The sequence below is a fragment of the Spea bombifrons genome, chromosome 11 (genome assembly GCF_027358695.1).
Source record: "Spea bombifrons isolate aSpeBom1 chromosome 11, aSpeBom1.2.pri, whole genome shotgun sequence".
Lineage (NCBI taxonomy): Eukaryota > Metazoa > Chordata > Amphibia > Anura > Pelobatidae > Spea > Spea bombifrons.
Window position 1 is genome coordinate 27,023,110 of NC_071097.1, and position 16,103 is coordinate 27,039,212.

The following is a 16,103-nucleotide window of genomic DNA, read 5'->3' on the forward strand; positions in this document are numbered from 1 at the left end:
ACTGAGGAATGAACTTCATTAGCAATGCCATAAAGAATAAGCTCAGTGTGGCGTTTGAGCAGGGAATGTCAACATTTCATATGACTGACAACAATGGCCGCCTCCAGGTCTTCGGATAAAGATAGTTTATTGGAACAAAAAGAGATAAAACCTGTTTTTTTGTAAGTCCTAAACCTGCATTACTGCATATTGAGCTTAAAAATGGTGTTTTATTTCATCTTGTTCCAATAAACTTCCTTTGTCTGCAGACCTGGAGGCTGAGCTGATGCTTAATGTCAATATTAAAAGAGGTACGGCTTGTCCAACGGAGTCTGTTGCTCCATAGCTTTTAATTTGTTACCGTGTCAGGCTGGGCTATTTAGACAGGGCCATTCTATTGTTAACCAGCAGGCAATATCATAAGGAGTCAAGATAACAGAGCTAGAAGACATACATTATTCCGCTGTCTGAAAACATATTATTAAGCATATTTACACAATTATGCTTTCTCTTCTCAACATCCATACTTAAGGTAATTAGATCTCCTGTAATCCAACAGATGCAGCAAGTTTCAGCACCCCTGAGAACAAAAACCCTGAAGTTTCAGCCCCTGTCTGGGGCTTTTTATCAACAAAAGTTCATATGTGATATTTATACATATGAACATGTGTTGATAAAAAGCCCCAGTCAGGGGCTGAAACATTACAGCCACAAAACCAGTGATATGCGTATGCATCTTTAGTGTAAACGTTAAATACAGAATATTAATATTAACCTATTCGTTGCTATTGGTTGGGACTCACACAGGGTTAAACTAGACGCTAAGCGTTGATGACCTTGCAGGAGCAGCGCAGGTGGCACAGAATATAAAGTACCAAATGCAGTCAGCTCTCCTCTGTACAGCCCCGATACCCTGATACTTGTACAGCAGGCATCTGACATTTATTCTCACCGGTCCCTTTAGTCTGGACAGTACTGACTGTAAACAGTAGATACAATTAATGCTTAATAGGAATTTCATTTCAAAATTCTATATGACGGGTGTGAATGTTAAAGGAGCATTAAAGGAGTATAAGTAACCAACCACTGCAGTAAGGCATATCTAGCGTGTCATTTAAAATGTAGACAATAAAACATTTATTTTCGTGATTATTTTTTAGCAGTCTTAAGAAGTTTTATTGGGGGATTGAAATTTTTAAAAAGCTGACCTATGTTGGCCTTCAAAGCCACCATTTCTTACTTACAATCCTTATAGTGACGCACTCACTGATGACACAATGTCACTTTAGAGAGCAAAAAGATTTGCTTAACATTGTGCCAGCCTGTTTGCAAATATATAGGTGGAAAGTCATCTTATTTATATAGTACCTATAAGGCGGACCTTGTATCTAAATATAAATGATGAGCCCAGTTTATATTCTGTTAAGAACCATCGCTTTCTGGTGTTTTGATCACAAATGATCACTTTGGAAGAAAAAACACATTATTCTAAAGTTTCCTTCTTAAAGTAAATTCAGTTACTTCCAGGATTTAGAACCACATTTTGTACTTTACTCACCTTCATGTGTCTCTAGGACGTGAACTGTATCTCCAATCTGTATATTTAACTCATCTGGTCCTCTGGCATCATAGTTGTAAAGTGCTAGGAAGAATGATAAAAAAATGATTAATTACTGCAGAATCTATTAAAGTATTAATAACTTCTGAGATATATCTATCTATCTATCAAGCCACCTTATAGTTAGGTCTGCCTTACTCTATGTATTTGTACACAGTAAGATTTATGTTCTACATATTTGTTTTTCCAGGCAATCATTAATTCATCTTTATCACCTTTACACCCGCATGTGACTTGCATAAAAAGGAGAAGTTGCTGTAAACCAATACTAGATTTAAAAAAAAAAACACAAGGGATCCTCGATTAAAGACGATGGAACCGATTAAGTAGAACCTGTAGAACCGATTAAGTTCTCTGGTCAATGTCTTTCACCAAAATATGCAGAATTTCACTTAGACATACTATTTATTGAATTTCCCATAAGCCGTAACTTCTCCGTATTTACTGTAAGTCAGGCTGCAGAGTGGGGTGGCTGGCACAAGTAGTAGCCTCCTGGGTGTACGCTATACTAATTCATCTTTCCTCAAAGGCAAGATACACAATTGAACCCAGCGGCAGGGGAAAGGCTGTCGGAAATCCCTACTGTTTTTTTATTAAATTAATAACAAAAAAAAACTATAAACGTTAATTCAAAAGTTTAACCTAGAACCGAATGTCAAAACCGGACAAAAAGGATTAGTAACATATTAAACAGCTGGGATGAAATAACACAAGAAATAGCCTGCATCTGTAGAACCGCCTGGTGGGAAAACAATAATTACTTTTTAACAGGGCTTGTTATTATGGTCGGACCAGCAGTAACTATCAAAAACGGTAATAAAAAGGAACATCATTTTGGGTTTATTTCCACAGGACCATTAACTACTAACAGGTGAAATAATTGGTGCCCCTTTCTATACAGTAAGAGGTTTTTATGAAAGCATATTGGTTGATTTCCTTGTGCTATCATATGAAATACAGGCTCATATATATGTGATGCGTCTCCTTATCTTTATACAGGATGCCTGTGAAGGACAACTTATTCACATACGATACGTTCTTTTACTCTGAACAGGAACATGCCCTTCTCAATTATGACCCTGACAAACTTCAACAGCAGATGTCAAGTACTTCTTGATAGGGCCGAAAAATACAGAGAACCATTACACAGAAGTATATTGTCACCTTTGCTTTAACGTGTCAGATTATAAGTACTTATAGATGTCAATCCACTGTTAGTAAACTTATGTTGTAGGTATTTGCCCATGACATGTATATTACTTATCATGCGTAAGGGAAACCAAGGTGATCAGATCACTACCAGTTATATATGAGATAGCAAATTTACAACTTTGCTTAAAAAAAAACAAAAAAAAAACAAAAAAAAAAAAAAACTTTAGTTAGTTAGGCTTAGTTAGTTTCCGGCTGGACCCCCTGTTTGTAAAGTAACAGCATGCTATGAATGCAACCTTAGAATGTGAAACATGTCCCAACACATGTATTTGGGTAAAGAATTTAGGTTACTATGCACAGTATGCTGTTCCGGCCACGGCCAGAAAAAGACATTTTAAATAAATACAACTCATTTTCTGGATGTAAGTATTAATGTAAGAATACAGGTTATTCTGGATAATACTGAATCATCTCTATCCCAGGAGTGGCTAGGAGGGCTATCCCCGATAGACAGAATGGTGTTCGGTAACGCCGTTGGCTGTTCATTAAGGGTTACCTAGTTCTTAAAGATGTGGAACCCAACAGCAGAAACGGATAGCACATAGAATGCCACTTGGAGCCCATCTACGTCAACCGAGGAGATAGAAGAAAAAAAAACAAAACAAAAAAACAAACAGGAAATGAAACAGTAAAAAGTAGAAAACCCCTTTAGTTCCAACAGAATGAGGATCTGAATGAGGAATCCTGCATATTAATGAGGACACAGTCTATTCTTCTGGTTTTTGGCAAGCTATTATGGCCGTTCCGGCCTCTTGTGATGGGTATATTACCCTTGTCTCTACACAAACTAATCTACCCTAGACCCTCATGGAACTAATACCATTTGGGATAATAGTATCTCTTGGTTACTTGTTCAAGTCGAATGGAGCCCAATACATATTTATGGTTCATAGACTGGATGGATCAATAAATCTCATCACTAGACCATTCCGCGTAGATAGGTGTGATGTAACATTTAATGTCACCAAATGTTTGCTAAACATTATTTGCTAAAAGCTTTTTAAAACACAGCACAGATATTTTTATTTGATTAAACTTCCTGTGGAAGGCATTACAGATCTGCTATGGCAACAACCTATCAGCATCTGCTTTTAAGTCACATGACAAGCCTTGTCAGCAAAATTATGAACACAAATTTAAATCAGTATATAATTATTTGTGGTTTGGCCATTGAACAATATTAGTAATATTTATAACACTGCACTTAGTTACAACAGAGTAGGAGGAATCGCAGCTTTAGCCATACATTACGATTGGCCAGCCTCAAAACATCTCTTCTACCAGGGCTAAGTTTGTATTAATGCACGAAAACCTTAGCAGGGTCACTCCTCTTAAAATGCATAGTTTATCCCACTCACTCTTATCTCACCTCACACTAATACACTGTTTTATACACAATTTATATATGTGTGTATATAATATATAAACATATATATAATATACACCGATCAGCTATAACATTATGAGCACTGACAGGTGAAGTAAATAACACTGATAATCTGGTTATCATGGCACCTGTGGGTGGGATATATTAGGCAGCGAGTGACAATTTCGTCCTCAAAGTTGATGTGTTAGAAGCAGGAAAAATGACTGGGTCAGAGCATCTCCAAAACTGCCGCTCTTGCGGGGTGGTCTCGGTCTGCAGTGATCCAAGGAAGGAAAAGCAGTGAACCAGCGACAGGGTCATGGGCCGTCAAGGCTCATTGATGCACGTGGGGGGGGCCTGGCCCACGTGGTCAAATCCAGACGAGCGACTGTTGCTCCAATTGCTGAAAAAGTTAATGATGGTTCTGATAGAAAGGGGTCAGAGCACACATTGCACTTGGACTTAAAGGATCTGCTGCTAATGTCTTGGTGCCGGATACCACAGCACAGCTTCAGAGGTCTAGTGGAGTCCATGTCTGGACGGGTCAGGGCTGTTTTGGCAGCAAAAGGTGGACCTACACAATATAAGTCAGGTGGTCATAATGTTATGGCTGATCGGTGTATATCCATAACTGAATGCTTTCCCTGAAAACCAATAGACTAGCAGGACTAAAAGATAAGCGAGCACCCTTATTATGTGTTAATGTGTTATGTGTTAAACAGTAATGTTCTTTGGTTAAAATGTTAAAACTGATGCATATTTTACTTTTGTTTCCAGTTCTACATACATAGTTTTGTTTATCATTCTATTTCAATGTTTATTCACATTTCTGCTGTTATGTACAAGTTATTATTGTTTTTTTAAAAAATAACACAAAATGGTACATATATAAAACTCAAAGTGTATTTTCAGTAGAATATATAAAAGATAAAGTGTAAACTTCCTATAAAAAAGGAGAAAAAAACAAACAAAAACTAAATACCACTTTTGTTGCAGCAAGGGTTTTTCTTTTCCGTGCTCAATATTAAAACCATAAGAATGACAATTTATAAGACAGCGATCAGAAGTTTCAATACAAAAGACACAAATTACAAATAGCCTGGAAGTAAACAAAAAATGACTTTTCTTCCCCAGAAGAATAGAAATCAGTATAAATCAGTGTAATATTGAACAAAAATGAATTTTCCGGAGACACTAAACAATAACACCTAAATATATCTGTACTGAAAATGTAACAAAACCTTAACAGTGTTGGAATGATGTCATAGTTTTCAAAACCCAAATGGTTTGTAGTTTTTAAAGTACAGTCCCCAATTAATTGCACTCTATCGTGTGTTAAAGATATGTACTTAAATACACATTATTTAAAAAATAAAATTAAAAAAAAAGTAACTCTAGAGCTGCAGCTTCCTGCCTCTTCCTTGGTCCAATAATTCGTGCCACTGAAATCAATGGGAATTGCTTTCCACGCATGCACACAGACAGCTCTCATTAGACCCCATGACATTTGTTGAGCCAGTGCTGGAGCAAACATCTCCTTCATGGGAAATGGCTATGGTGGCAGGAAAAGGGGCACATGACTATGGGGGGGCGATCCCGAAGAACCCCCTATACATTTGCAAGTGAGAACCACACTAAAATGTTGAGACATGTCAGCTGCAAATGACCGCTGGAGTGTCCCCTTAAGGGTAGGTAAAAATATTATTTAAAAAAACAACTTCTAGTTCCTAAGCCTAAGTATAGATACAGTATGTTACATGCTTTTGTCTAATCACATGACCTCGTGAATACCCACCACCGGGTTAGAACATGTTTATTTAGTAGTTCTGAAAACCATTAAAGCAGTAACATTATTCTCTGAGAACCAGACATGTATCTACTCCATGGTGCCAACAAAAAGATTTTCCTATAGCTGTAGCCTGCAGACAAAACAACCAAACGTATGCATTCGACAGAGTTTTATACTAGAGTGCTTATCGAACGTATGACAAGTTCAGAATCAGCCAAACTATCCAGCTTTCGTTAGACAACAACCCACACATCGTGGTAATTATTGCCATCATGGTTTTCATAACCCTAGGAGAGGATATTATTTTAAATATTTTTATTCCCACGCGCATTTTACATCTCTGGGAAATATTCAGAACAGGACTTTTACTGGTGAAACAAGAATATTTTACATTTGCAAGTTCATCAATTAAATGTCTTCTATATTTATCCACAATTACCGGTATTTCATGTGACAGATAACAGATATTTATTGCTATAATATATATATATATATATATATATATATATATATATATATATATATATATATAATGTGTGCGTGTTACGAAGGTGACAAAGACCTCCAGGACTAATCATTGGAGTTTCGATGTTATCCTATAAGTTACATTAAGTAAGAGGCACTGGAAAAACTTTCCCCAACACTTTAATGGATCCTCTAGAATCCATAAGAATCTTCCTTCCATAGATTTATTAGTTACATTAGCCAGGAAAATATTATTGCGGTTTACATAGATTCTTAATTAGAATCGCACCACACTTCTGCTTTCCTGTTATAAGCGACTATCAGGAACTCGAGTTGCTAAACAAGTTTTAAGTTCGTATTGTAACGATTCTATATTTGTCTCAGATTCCAGAGTGATTAAGAATGCGGTTACACGTAGTAACTGTGCATTTAAATACATGCAGGGAACATATTTGGAAAGTACCCCTACTGCTTACAGGGCTTAAGAAATTAAAAAGAAACCTATTGAAAACCTAGAGCGGTTTTACATTATTGCAGCCTTTTTAAAGCCAAAGACTTCATTGCCGCTGCTCATTCACGCATCTGTGGATTCTGAATTTTTCCACTGAAGGGCCAATCATGATAGAGGAGTGTAATATATACATATACATATATATATACACATACACACGCACACACACACGCACCAGGGCAGATACTGACCCAAAGATGCCTTGGCACAATACATTACAAGCATGAAAACTACAATATTACCCAAACTGACTGAAAATTACACAGAACAAAAATAAATGGACTGGGCTATAATATGTAGTGTGTATATTCTTTAAAGCGACAAGTGTATATAGGATGCTTTTGTGGGAATAATATATGTGATACACTGTTCGGGTGAGCACATGGTGACCGATGCATAGCGCTATATTTTACAAAGTTTCAGACCTTAGCATTTACTGTACAGAAACTGTTCGGAACGCCGGCATTTGTCCAAACTAAGCTATTTGGGGGCCTGGAAATTCATTTTACAAAAAGTAAACCATCAGGAGCTCAGGAGAAGCTGCTTGAAGGAAGCAAAGAGCAAAACACTGAGGAACTACAAGGCGATTCCCCTCATTCTTGGTTTCCCTCCGCATGTTCCTTCACAACAGGTTCTGCTGCTTGAAGCTCCCAATCACAGGCACAAAAGCTTACGACCTGACGTTACTTTCCGTGCATGCGTGTGGAGGGTCCTTTCTAAACTCCCTGGAACATTTAAGTGAGCCAGCACTCCTTCCAAGTGAGAAGAGATTCATCTCTCACGGGCCAACTAGCTGGTGGGAACTTTGTATTGAGGTGTACCTTGAATCTGTAGACTTCTAATGAACAATAACGGTCTGATGTTTTACATATATGGAATAACTTCGGTATAGTTGAGGTTAAGATGAAAAAGTGGAGAGTAAGTGGAGTCATTTATAATCTGCCTACTAATTTTGATTTGCTTACAATTATAGTATATGGAGAATTTGGATCTTTTAGTGACGATCTTAATATAAATCCTTCATTGGAGGCTAAGAATAAAAAAAAAGGACAAAAAAAATCATGCAAACTATATTTTAATCGGTGGTTGATTTGTTTAATGGTATTTCATGCTAATCATCTCGTACGGGAGATACGAATGGATCTGATGAGAGTTGTGGTCTACATAAGACGAGGGTTACGCTGCTGACCAAAATAAATACCCTACTTAAAAACCTCATCTATTCTTTTCAATCAATCCTTTGATTAAACTTCTAAAATATTTGAAGATTATAGCCCAGCTCTGCATCTTTTTTTTTTTTTGGAAACACTTTGCTGGACACTTTTTTTTGTTTCATTAACGCAAATTAAAATAAGTTACGATGCAATATGCTAACAAAACAGTATTATGCAGACGCAACCATCTCTACTTATTGCACACTTTATAATTAACATCATTCCTTCCTACAGATATAAATGAAAGTCGAGTATCATCGGAATGGATTACAGTAAGAGATTTCCTATTATTAAGTTATGTGTACAAATGTAAAAACAGGAACACGTTCAAGAGTTAATGCATTTAAACCCGTTCCAGAACAGGCACATTTTCCTGACCAACGCTAACAATGGGAACTTGGAAACAGGCCGGTAATAGCGGCTGAACAGAGAGATGATCACAAAAAGAACCTTCGTGAACACAGCTATGATTCCTCTTTTGACAAACGGAAGGGAATTGCAACAGGATTTCAGACCGCATACGAATAAACAAACTGTGCTGCTGGGTGACGGAGGGGAACTCAAGAGTTTGCAGGTTAACATCAAAACAAGCTATTTTTGAAGCAGACACTAATAGGTGTTATTTACACTCAATAAATGTTCTGCTTTTTTCATGCACACACAGACATTTTTCCCCCGTAAGCCTTTATAATGTTATAGTGGATCTGTCACCCAAGCACTTTTAAAGGAGGTTTCCAGCCAACATTTGCACTTTAACGCATATAATAACTGTGTGGTCCCTTAAAATCTCACAGAACCCCTCCCCCCAATGCATTTACCCCTTTCCTTAAACCCCCAGCAAGAGATGTGTTTGGCTGACTCCATTAAAGATCTACCATTGATTTCAACAGGAGTGCTTTCCTCCCATTGATTGACAGCTGCAAGCAACCAATAAGTGGCAGAAGGGCTGCATCTTCTGTGTGAGAAAAGTGCTTTATTCACAGAGTACTTTAATACGCTTTCTTCTACCGTGGAGGCACCAGGGACATTAGACTGTCCTTTTAATAGACCAATACCAAAAAAAGTGCCTATAGGCCTGAAATTTCCATGGGGGCAAGAAGGGCAGCTGCCCCAGGCACCACAACGTGAAGGACATGCAAGAACTGTCCCACAGTAATGCTTCCAGAAGCAGATCTGAAAGCCTTCAACCCCCACCCAGGCACCAAGAGCCCTGGTTACAGGTCTGTCTGCTTACATGTTCATGTGGTCCTCCTTGAAGATGCAAAAAAGATTCTGCAGAAACCCCTAGAAAGCTTTCTCCGTTTACCCCAACCACCAGCTCCTTGGCTCGCAGTTCATTGTTTGGCCAAACATACCTCCTGCTGGTTGCGTACCCATGGTATATTCACTGCCAGCCAGCTGGAGAAACCCCCAGCATGCATGCGCAGAAAGCACAATAATTAGGGCCATGGGGGGGGTTGCTGCCACATTGGAGCTGCAGCTTCTCTTACAAGCAAGTACTTTGATGTATTTTTTACAGGTTTAATAAATGTATATTACATAGACTGTAAGCTGACAAGCAGGGCCACCAGAAGCCCACAATTCTAGCCAGGAACTGTAGTGTGAGATCGCAAGCTCCTCCACTTATGATGTATCAGTGCGTATTTATTAACTACCCCATATCTGTGGAATATGTTAAGGCTTAATAATAACACTGTACTTCAATATGCATTCTTTTGATGGTAAAGCTGCATGGAGTGCCGAGCGCCCCCTTTGGACATTTAGGTTCTTAAGTGTTTTGTGATTAAACCTGAGAAATTGCTAATTCCCATTTACTCAGCTAATTCATCTTTTGTCTAAGTATGCTAGGACTTTCAATATAGATGGGCGGATCGTCGTAGGATTCCAATGAAGTATACGTTTAAAATATAAGAGAGAGATCATTATTTACCATTATCATACTGTAGCTGTAAATATACCCCCACTGGAACAATGCGCTGATTAGATACCGATTTACGAAGAGGGCAGTTTAATGCGCTGGCAAATAATGGCATTTAAACTGAGAAGGAATAAAAGGGGTAGCTCGGTAAGATCATACAATTAAGAAATTGTTTCCCCCAAACCCCTTATACAAGTCTCTTCCTGCTGTTAAATCCCCCCCCCAGTATAGTGTCGGAGAACAGAGTGAAATGTCAGGGAGAGAGCCAAGGGTTTAAGGAGGAGGAGGAGGGCGAGTTGAATGTGCATCTGGAGGACGAGGGCCTTCCTGTGCTGTGGGAACAGGCGTGTCTTCAAAGCCATTCCAATGGGATGAGCCACACACAAGCCATACACAAAGCAAAAAGACGCCGCTCCAGGCTGCGAAGAGGAGGATCAGCAAGATAACTCATCGCCTGCAGCGCTGAATGCTCAGAAGCACCGTCACCGATCCAACATAGCTGTGTTACCATACATCGCACCATGATGGCCAATAAACCTCACGTGCATTATATATATATATATATATATATATATATATATATATATATATATATATATATATATATATATATATATATATATATATATACACATATATACACATATACACACACACATATTATATGATGGGAACATGTAACATTTTAACCCTTCCTGGGAACATCAATGCTCACAAGCAGCTGGAGCCATTGTTTAGGAAAAGGGTTTATTTGGCAATGGGATATATTCAGCCATATTTAATTAATTTTATTTAGAAAGTGTTTTACCAGGAAGAATACATGGAGATTTCTCTCGTTTTCAAGCATGTCCTGAAACCCCACGGATTCGCAGCTCTGCATGAGTTTCATACAGGAAAATTCTTAAGACAAGGAAAACAATGCATATAGAGTCCATAGTCCTAAACTGTAACTGATACAAACCATACAATTACAAGCCCCCATGGGCTGGACCGGGGGTAAGCTGCCACGGGCCGGACCAGTAAGGCATCATTACCCTGCGGTATGATCAGGATATGGCCCTGCATGTAGAGTCCAGCCTCCACCCTCCGGCTGTTAACCCACCAAAAGCATAGATCACGGGCATGTTTAAGGGGATTTAAACAAAGCACAGGAGAAAAATTTATTCTAAAGGAGGAGACGTGTTAGAAGGGTCAGGTGTAATGCAAGCAAGTTTTATTTTACTGAAATGGTGGTGGATAAGTGGAACAGCTTCCCAGCAGAAGTGGTAGAGGCGAATACAGTAAGGACAGTTAAACATGCATGGGATAGATATTCGGCTCCAGAATCTAAGACAAGATCAAGGACTGATTAAGGTCTTACATCAGGAAATGTGCGCAGACTAGATGGGCCGAATGTCTCTTATCTCCCATTATCCACTGAATAAGATGCAGGATGCTATAGATGAGCCACACAGACACCTCCAACCTCCACAAACACCACTTGCCAGGTCTGTTGTACAAGATGTTCTGCAGCAGCTGCAGACCAGTCCTCCCAAAACCCCTTTGATTACAGTCTGCATGATTTAATCTTTAATGGCTACTTTGCTTGTTTCTACAAAGTGTTGAATGTTTTGTGTTAGTTGTGAATGATGACGAGACATCTGGACTATGTGACACAATCAGCAGAGGGGCCTGACACAAAGACACACAATGTGGGTAACACTCCGACTTCCTGCACTCACCCACTCCGTATTTCTCCTCTTTCTTGGTTGGCACCCAGCGAGTCATCTTTCCACCCCCCACCAACCCAACACCGGGTTACAGCCACTTCCACATCGCCATAAGGGGTCACCCGGATAAAGTCCAATAAAAGGCGGAGGAGAAGAAGCTCCAGCGGATTAAAATGAAACTTTCAGAGTCGGGAGAACGGGTCGCCCTGCCCGGCTGGCGTGTCAGGGATTTCCTGGAGCAAACTCCTCCCTCCTATTGGGGATGAGGCGGAAGAATACAAAACAAGTAAAAAAAAAAAAAAAAATGAAAAGAAAAGCAAAAAAAAGGTGTGGAGTAAAAAAAAAAAAATCCGTCTGGGTACGTCCGCTCTCAGGCCGCCATTTACTAGCCCATTGGGAAGAATGGAGAGGGGGAGGGGGGCAAGAATGGGGGGAGAGTAGAGAGGGGAAAAAAAAAAAGTTTGTTGGTGTCACGTGACGGGGGCGTCCCCGCGTTGGGAATGGGAGCTCGGGTTCTTCACTGGAGGGTAGGGAGGCGGCGTGGAACGTCTGATACAATGTTTCAGAATTCCGTACAGCAGTTACATTAAATACAGACATGCTAAAAGTATACAAAGTATCGCTTTCCTTCATGTATCGTTTCTATGTATATATATATATAATATATATATGTGTGTGTGTATATATATATATATATATATATATATATATATATATGTATAATATATATAAAAGGGATTAGAATTTGAGGGATATAGGCCTGTGTGCTATGCATGCATGTTGGGACCAAGCCTTTGTACCTGTGTATAGTACATGTCTGCTTTCTAAGTGTCTTAAAGAAAAGTTTTTTTCCATGAGGTGTTACAGTATGCTTTATGAAATATAGATATGTGTATTTAAACTTATATAGTAAGGGCAGGCAGGAGCGGGCTCGCCAGGGAGGCGGGAGAGTCCCGAGAGAGTCAAAAATTCACCAAACAGGGTCCATAACACAGTGGGGTCACCTAACGCAGTGTTACGTGACCTTGCTGTAAAAGTATGGTCGCTCACGTACCACGCGAGCAGCTATGATGGTGATAGACTGTGGCTATTTTAGTGTAAGTGTGTGTGCTAGTGTGTAGTTACAGGAGGTGACTGGCCGTACTTGCCACCTGGGCCACCCTGTCACTGCCCATCATGTTAAAAAGCCCACAACTCTTCCAGATTTTCCATTTAAACCCATCCACCTTTCCCCAAGGCAATCTACTTTAAAGGAGTTAAGCCTTGCTTTATGACAAGTCTCTACCTTGAAGATAAGGCATCTGTGTGTAATGGAGGGATGCGGCGGGAGTAAATGTGTGAGACTCTGGGGACCCCACCAAAGCCTGGGCCCATACAGCTGTACCTCCTTAATGGTAGATATATAGGGATAAACTATGGTGATCTGGTTAGTACTGGCTAGTACATGCTACCTAACACCGAGCCCCATTTCTGTTCTTCTGTCAACCAATAATACAGTCCTGAAGCTTCAACTGACAGCATCCTAGGCATGATTGACAGGTTTAATCATTAGAATTTCAGCAAAATATACTATGCCCCATACTGCATATAGAAATAAAATCAGCTCTGTTAGCTGAAAGTAAGAACCGCCTGTTATGCAATACAGTCTGTAGCTGGGTATTCCATCTGGCATCCGAAATACAATCACTTTTATATCTAAATATAGCATTCGAAATATCATTACCTGCATTGCTTTAATCGCAAAATGTTCCCACATTCATATATTTTAGGGCATGCTTTATGGTCATGTGACACAAAAGCGGGCACTGGTTTCCCCCATAGAAACTAGAAAGGTATTTGTGTTTTATGTATTAAATGTAAAATAAGAGGGAAGGATAAAATAAAAGATCTGCTCATGTGTATTTAATTAAAAGGACGGCTTCTGCAGAATCTCTCCATATGTATTTGCCCCCTTCCTCACCCCCATTAAGTGCATTTATTTTACTCACCTTTAGTCAGCTCCAATCTTGGCTCGCGGAGCGCGGCGGGCAGGGGTCTCCTTGGACCTAAGTGTGCCATTGATTTCAGTGGATCACTTCCCTGACACTGATTGACTGTTTCCATCAATTAAATGGACTTGTTAAACATTTTATTACAGCAGCCACTGACTGGGGCTAATTTGGCTTTTTCCCACAAAATGGTTTGCGTTATTGTTGGTTTTGCACATATTTGTGTTGTTTTTTTTATTATTATGAGTTGATTATGTTTTTCACTGGAAATGCTGCAGTGGAACTCGGTCCCTGAAAATGTTATGACAGTGTTATAGTGGGGGAGGTTAAGGCCCGGACTGGCCATCTGGCAAACAAACGCCTGATAGGCCAGTGAATAGGCACATCCCGAACTGTGTCTATTCATGAGGTTGTACTAAGGTAACCACATTTCCTAACTGCCATTCACGGACTTATTTTTAAAAGTGTACTGCCAAAGATGGTGGGTACAACATGACTCCTACTATACAGCAAACCAGACACAGATGGTGGTACTGTATGACTCCTTTCATTATATAATGATCCTGACATAGACAGTGGTGCAGCATGACCCCTCTCATTATATAGTGATCCAGACATAGTGGTGCAGCATAACTCCCATCTACCATCATCATTTGCATTTGCTTTTTTGTTGCTTTTTCATTCTCACCCACACGCTCTCTTACACTCTTTAATGCTGTCTCACTCACTTTTACTCATGCTCTCTCAGATTCTAACTTTCTCACACTCCCATTCACTCTCAAGCTCACTCTTTCTCACACACCCTCACTCTCTCAATGTCTCCTTACCTCTCTTCCATTCTCTCATTTCCCACAGTTCAGCTTACTTCTCTTGCCTCTTCTTCTTTTTTCTTCTTCTGCTTCTCCCCAGTATCAGCTTGTTTGACCAAGGCTTCCAGAGCGCTTCTTCATAAGGCAAAACCTTCGTGCACCACAGCCTCACCCCGATGAAAGAAGAAGAGGCAAGAGAAGAAGCATAAAAGGAGACAGGGAAGCGGTTGGCAGAGAAGGTACGGAAACTCATTCAGGGACACTTCTTAACTCCTTAAAATGTGGGACTGTGATGGGTTATCTGGGACACATGGTCACCCTAGGTTGTACATATATATATATATATATATATATATACTAAATTGTGCAAGTAAGGAATTCAATGTACATTTCCACAAGCATGATCAGCTGCCATTATACATGTGTAGTTTTTACTAAGCTGGCTGATCTGTTCACTGATCCATGTTTTTAACCTGCAGATTTCTGAAAGGTAAAGAGTGTCAGCATATATTGGATACATCCTCTAGATTGTAAACTCCCAGGAGGTGGGGAGTGTGGTTCCACTGTAGCCTTACATTGACATTTTGGAGCACTAGCACTCAATTTTCACATGACAACATGAGCCCTAGATCTTGGGCTTCAGAAAATAAAATGAAAAACAACAAGGCCTGGGCACATGGTCTTCTTTGGTGCTAAAACTAGTAACAAAAGAACTTAAAGATTACCATATTGTCCATTTAGCTTATCAGGTGTTTCTCCCACTCACAGGTAGTACACTCGATTTTTGCCATTTTGGGCCCCGAGCTAATACCTGGGGAACGTGAGTGACGTTGCATCTTCTGCCAAGTATATAATATGCACTTGGCAGTTTGACCAGGTGTGTGGCCTTGTTCGTTTATGTCAACAGATGGGCCGGACGGGACATGCATAAACATTGCCATTTCTTTTGTACGTAATTGTATTATATGTGTTGCTAGTAACAGTTCTAGGATGGAACCTAAATGAGAGTAAATTATGAAGCTTCAGAAAAAGTATCAACATTTAAAAATACTCAATCTGCCTCCTCTACAAGACTCGGAACTCCTCTATGAATGTTTTTACTTCTGCTTCTGACATGTAAACAAATATGTAACCTAATGATATGTTTGTACCTTGTTGAGAGGGAAAAAATCTAAATTCTGTTCCTATGAAAAAGTAGAACATGGTATAAGCGTTACTGAGTTTACATTTTAAACAAAGACGTTTTGCACGTTTCTCAGCCTTTGTTTATCAGCATTAACAGCTCAGTTGATAAAAAACAGTGAGACCATTGTATTCATTTATATTTGGGTGCAGAAGGAGTGACTTCGTGGAGCTTCGTTGACATGATCGGAGGACTGTCCTAAACTGTCTTCTCTTTTGCAATATCCCTACTAGGTAAAATATGAAGCATGTATTTGAGCAAAGTAGGACAAGGACATTATTCATTTCGGGTCTCTGTTCTACCCAATATATCTACTAAAACTGTGCCCTGTAAAGTATTCCA

General features: G+C 39.5%; 1 protein-coding gene across 2 annotated transcripts in view; it reads right to left on the reverse strand.

Annotated features, from left to right (window-relative positions):
• The window catches only part of DOCK1 (dedicator of cytokinesis 1), a 142,967-nt gene extending 130,893 nt beyond the window's left edge, over positions 1–12,074 (reverse strand). The window contains exons 1-2 of one of the 2 annotated variants that reach the window (XM_053451222.1): positions 11,794–12,068; positions 1,538–1,621 (exon numbers count right to left, since the gene is read on the reverse strand). In XM_053451222.1, coding sequence (XP_053307197.1) covers positions 1,538–1,621; positions 11,794–11,839 — 130 coding nt within the window. In that variant the 5' untranslated portion in view covers positions 11,840–12,068. Of the gene's footprint in view, positions 1–1,537; positions 1,622–11,793 lie in introns of both variants that reach the window. The other variant, XM_053451223.1, reaches the window with a different exon arrangement.
• Between the last annotated feature and the right edge of the window lie 4,029 nt (positions 12,075–16,103).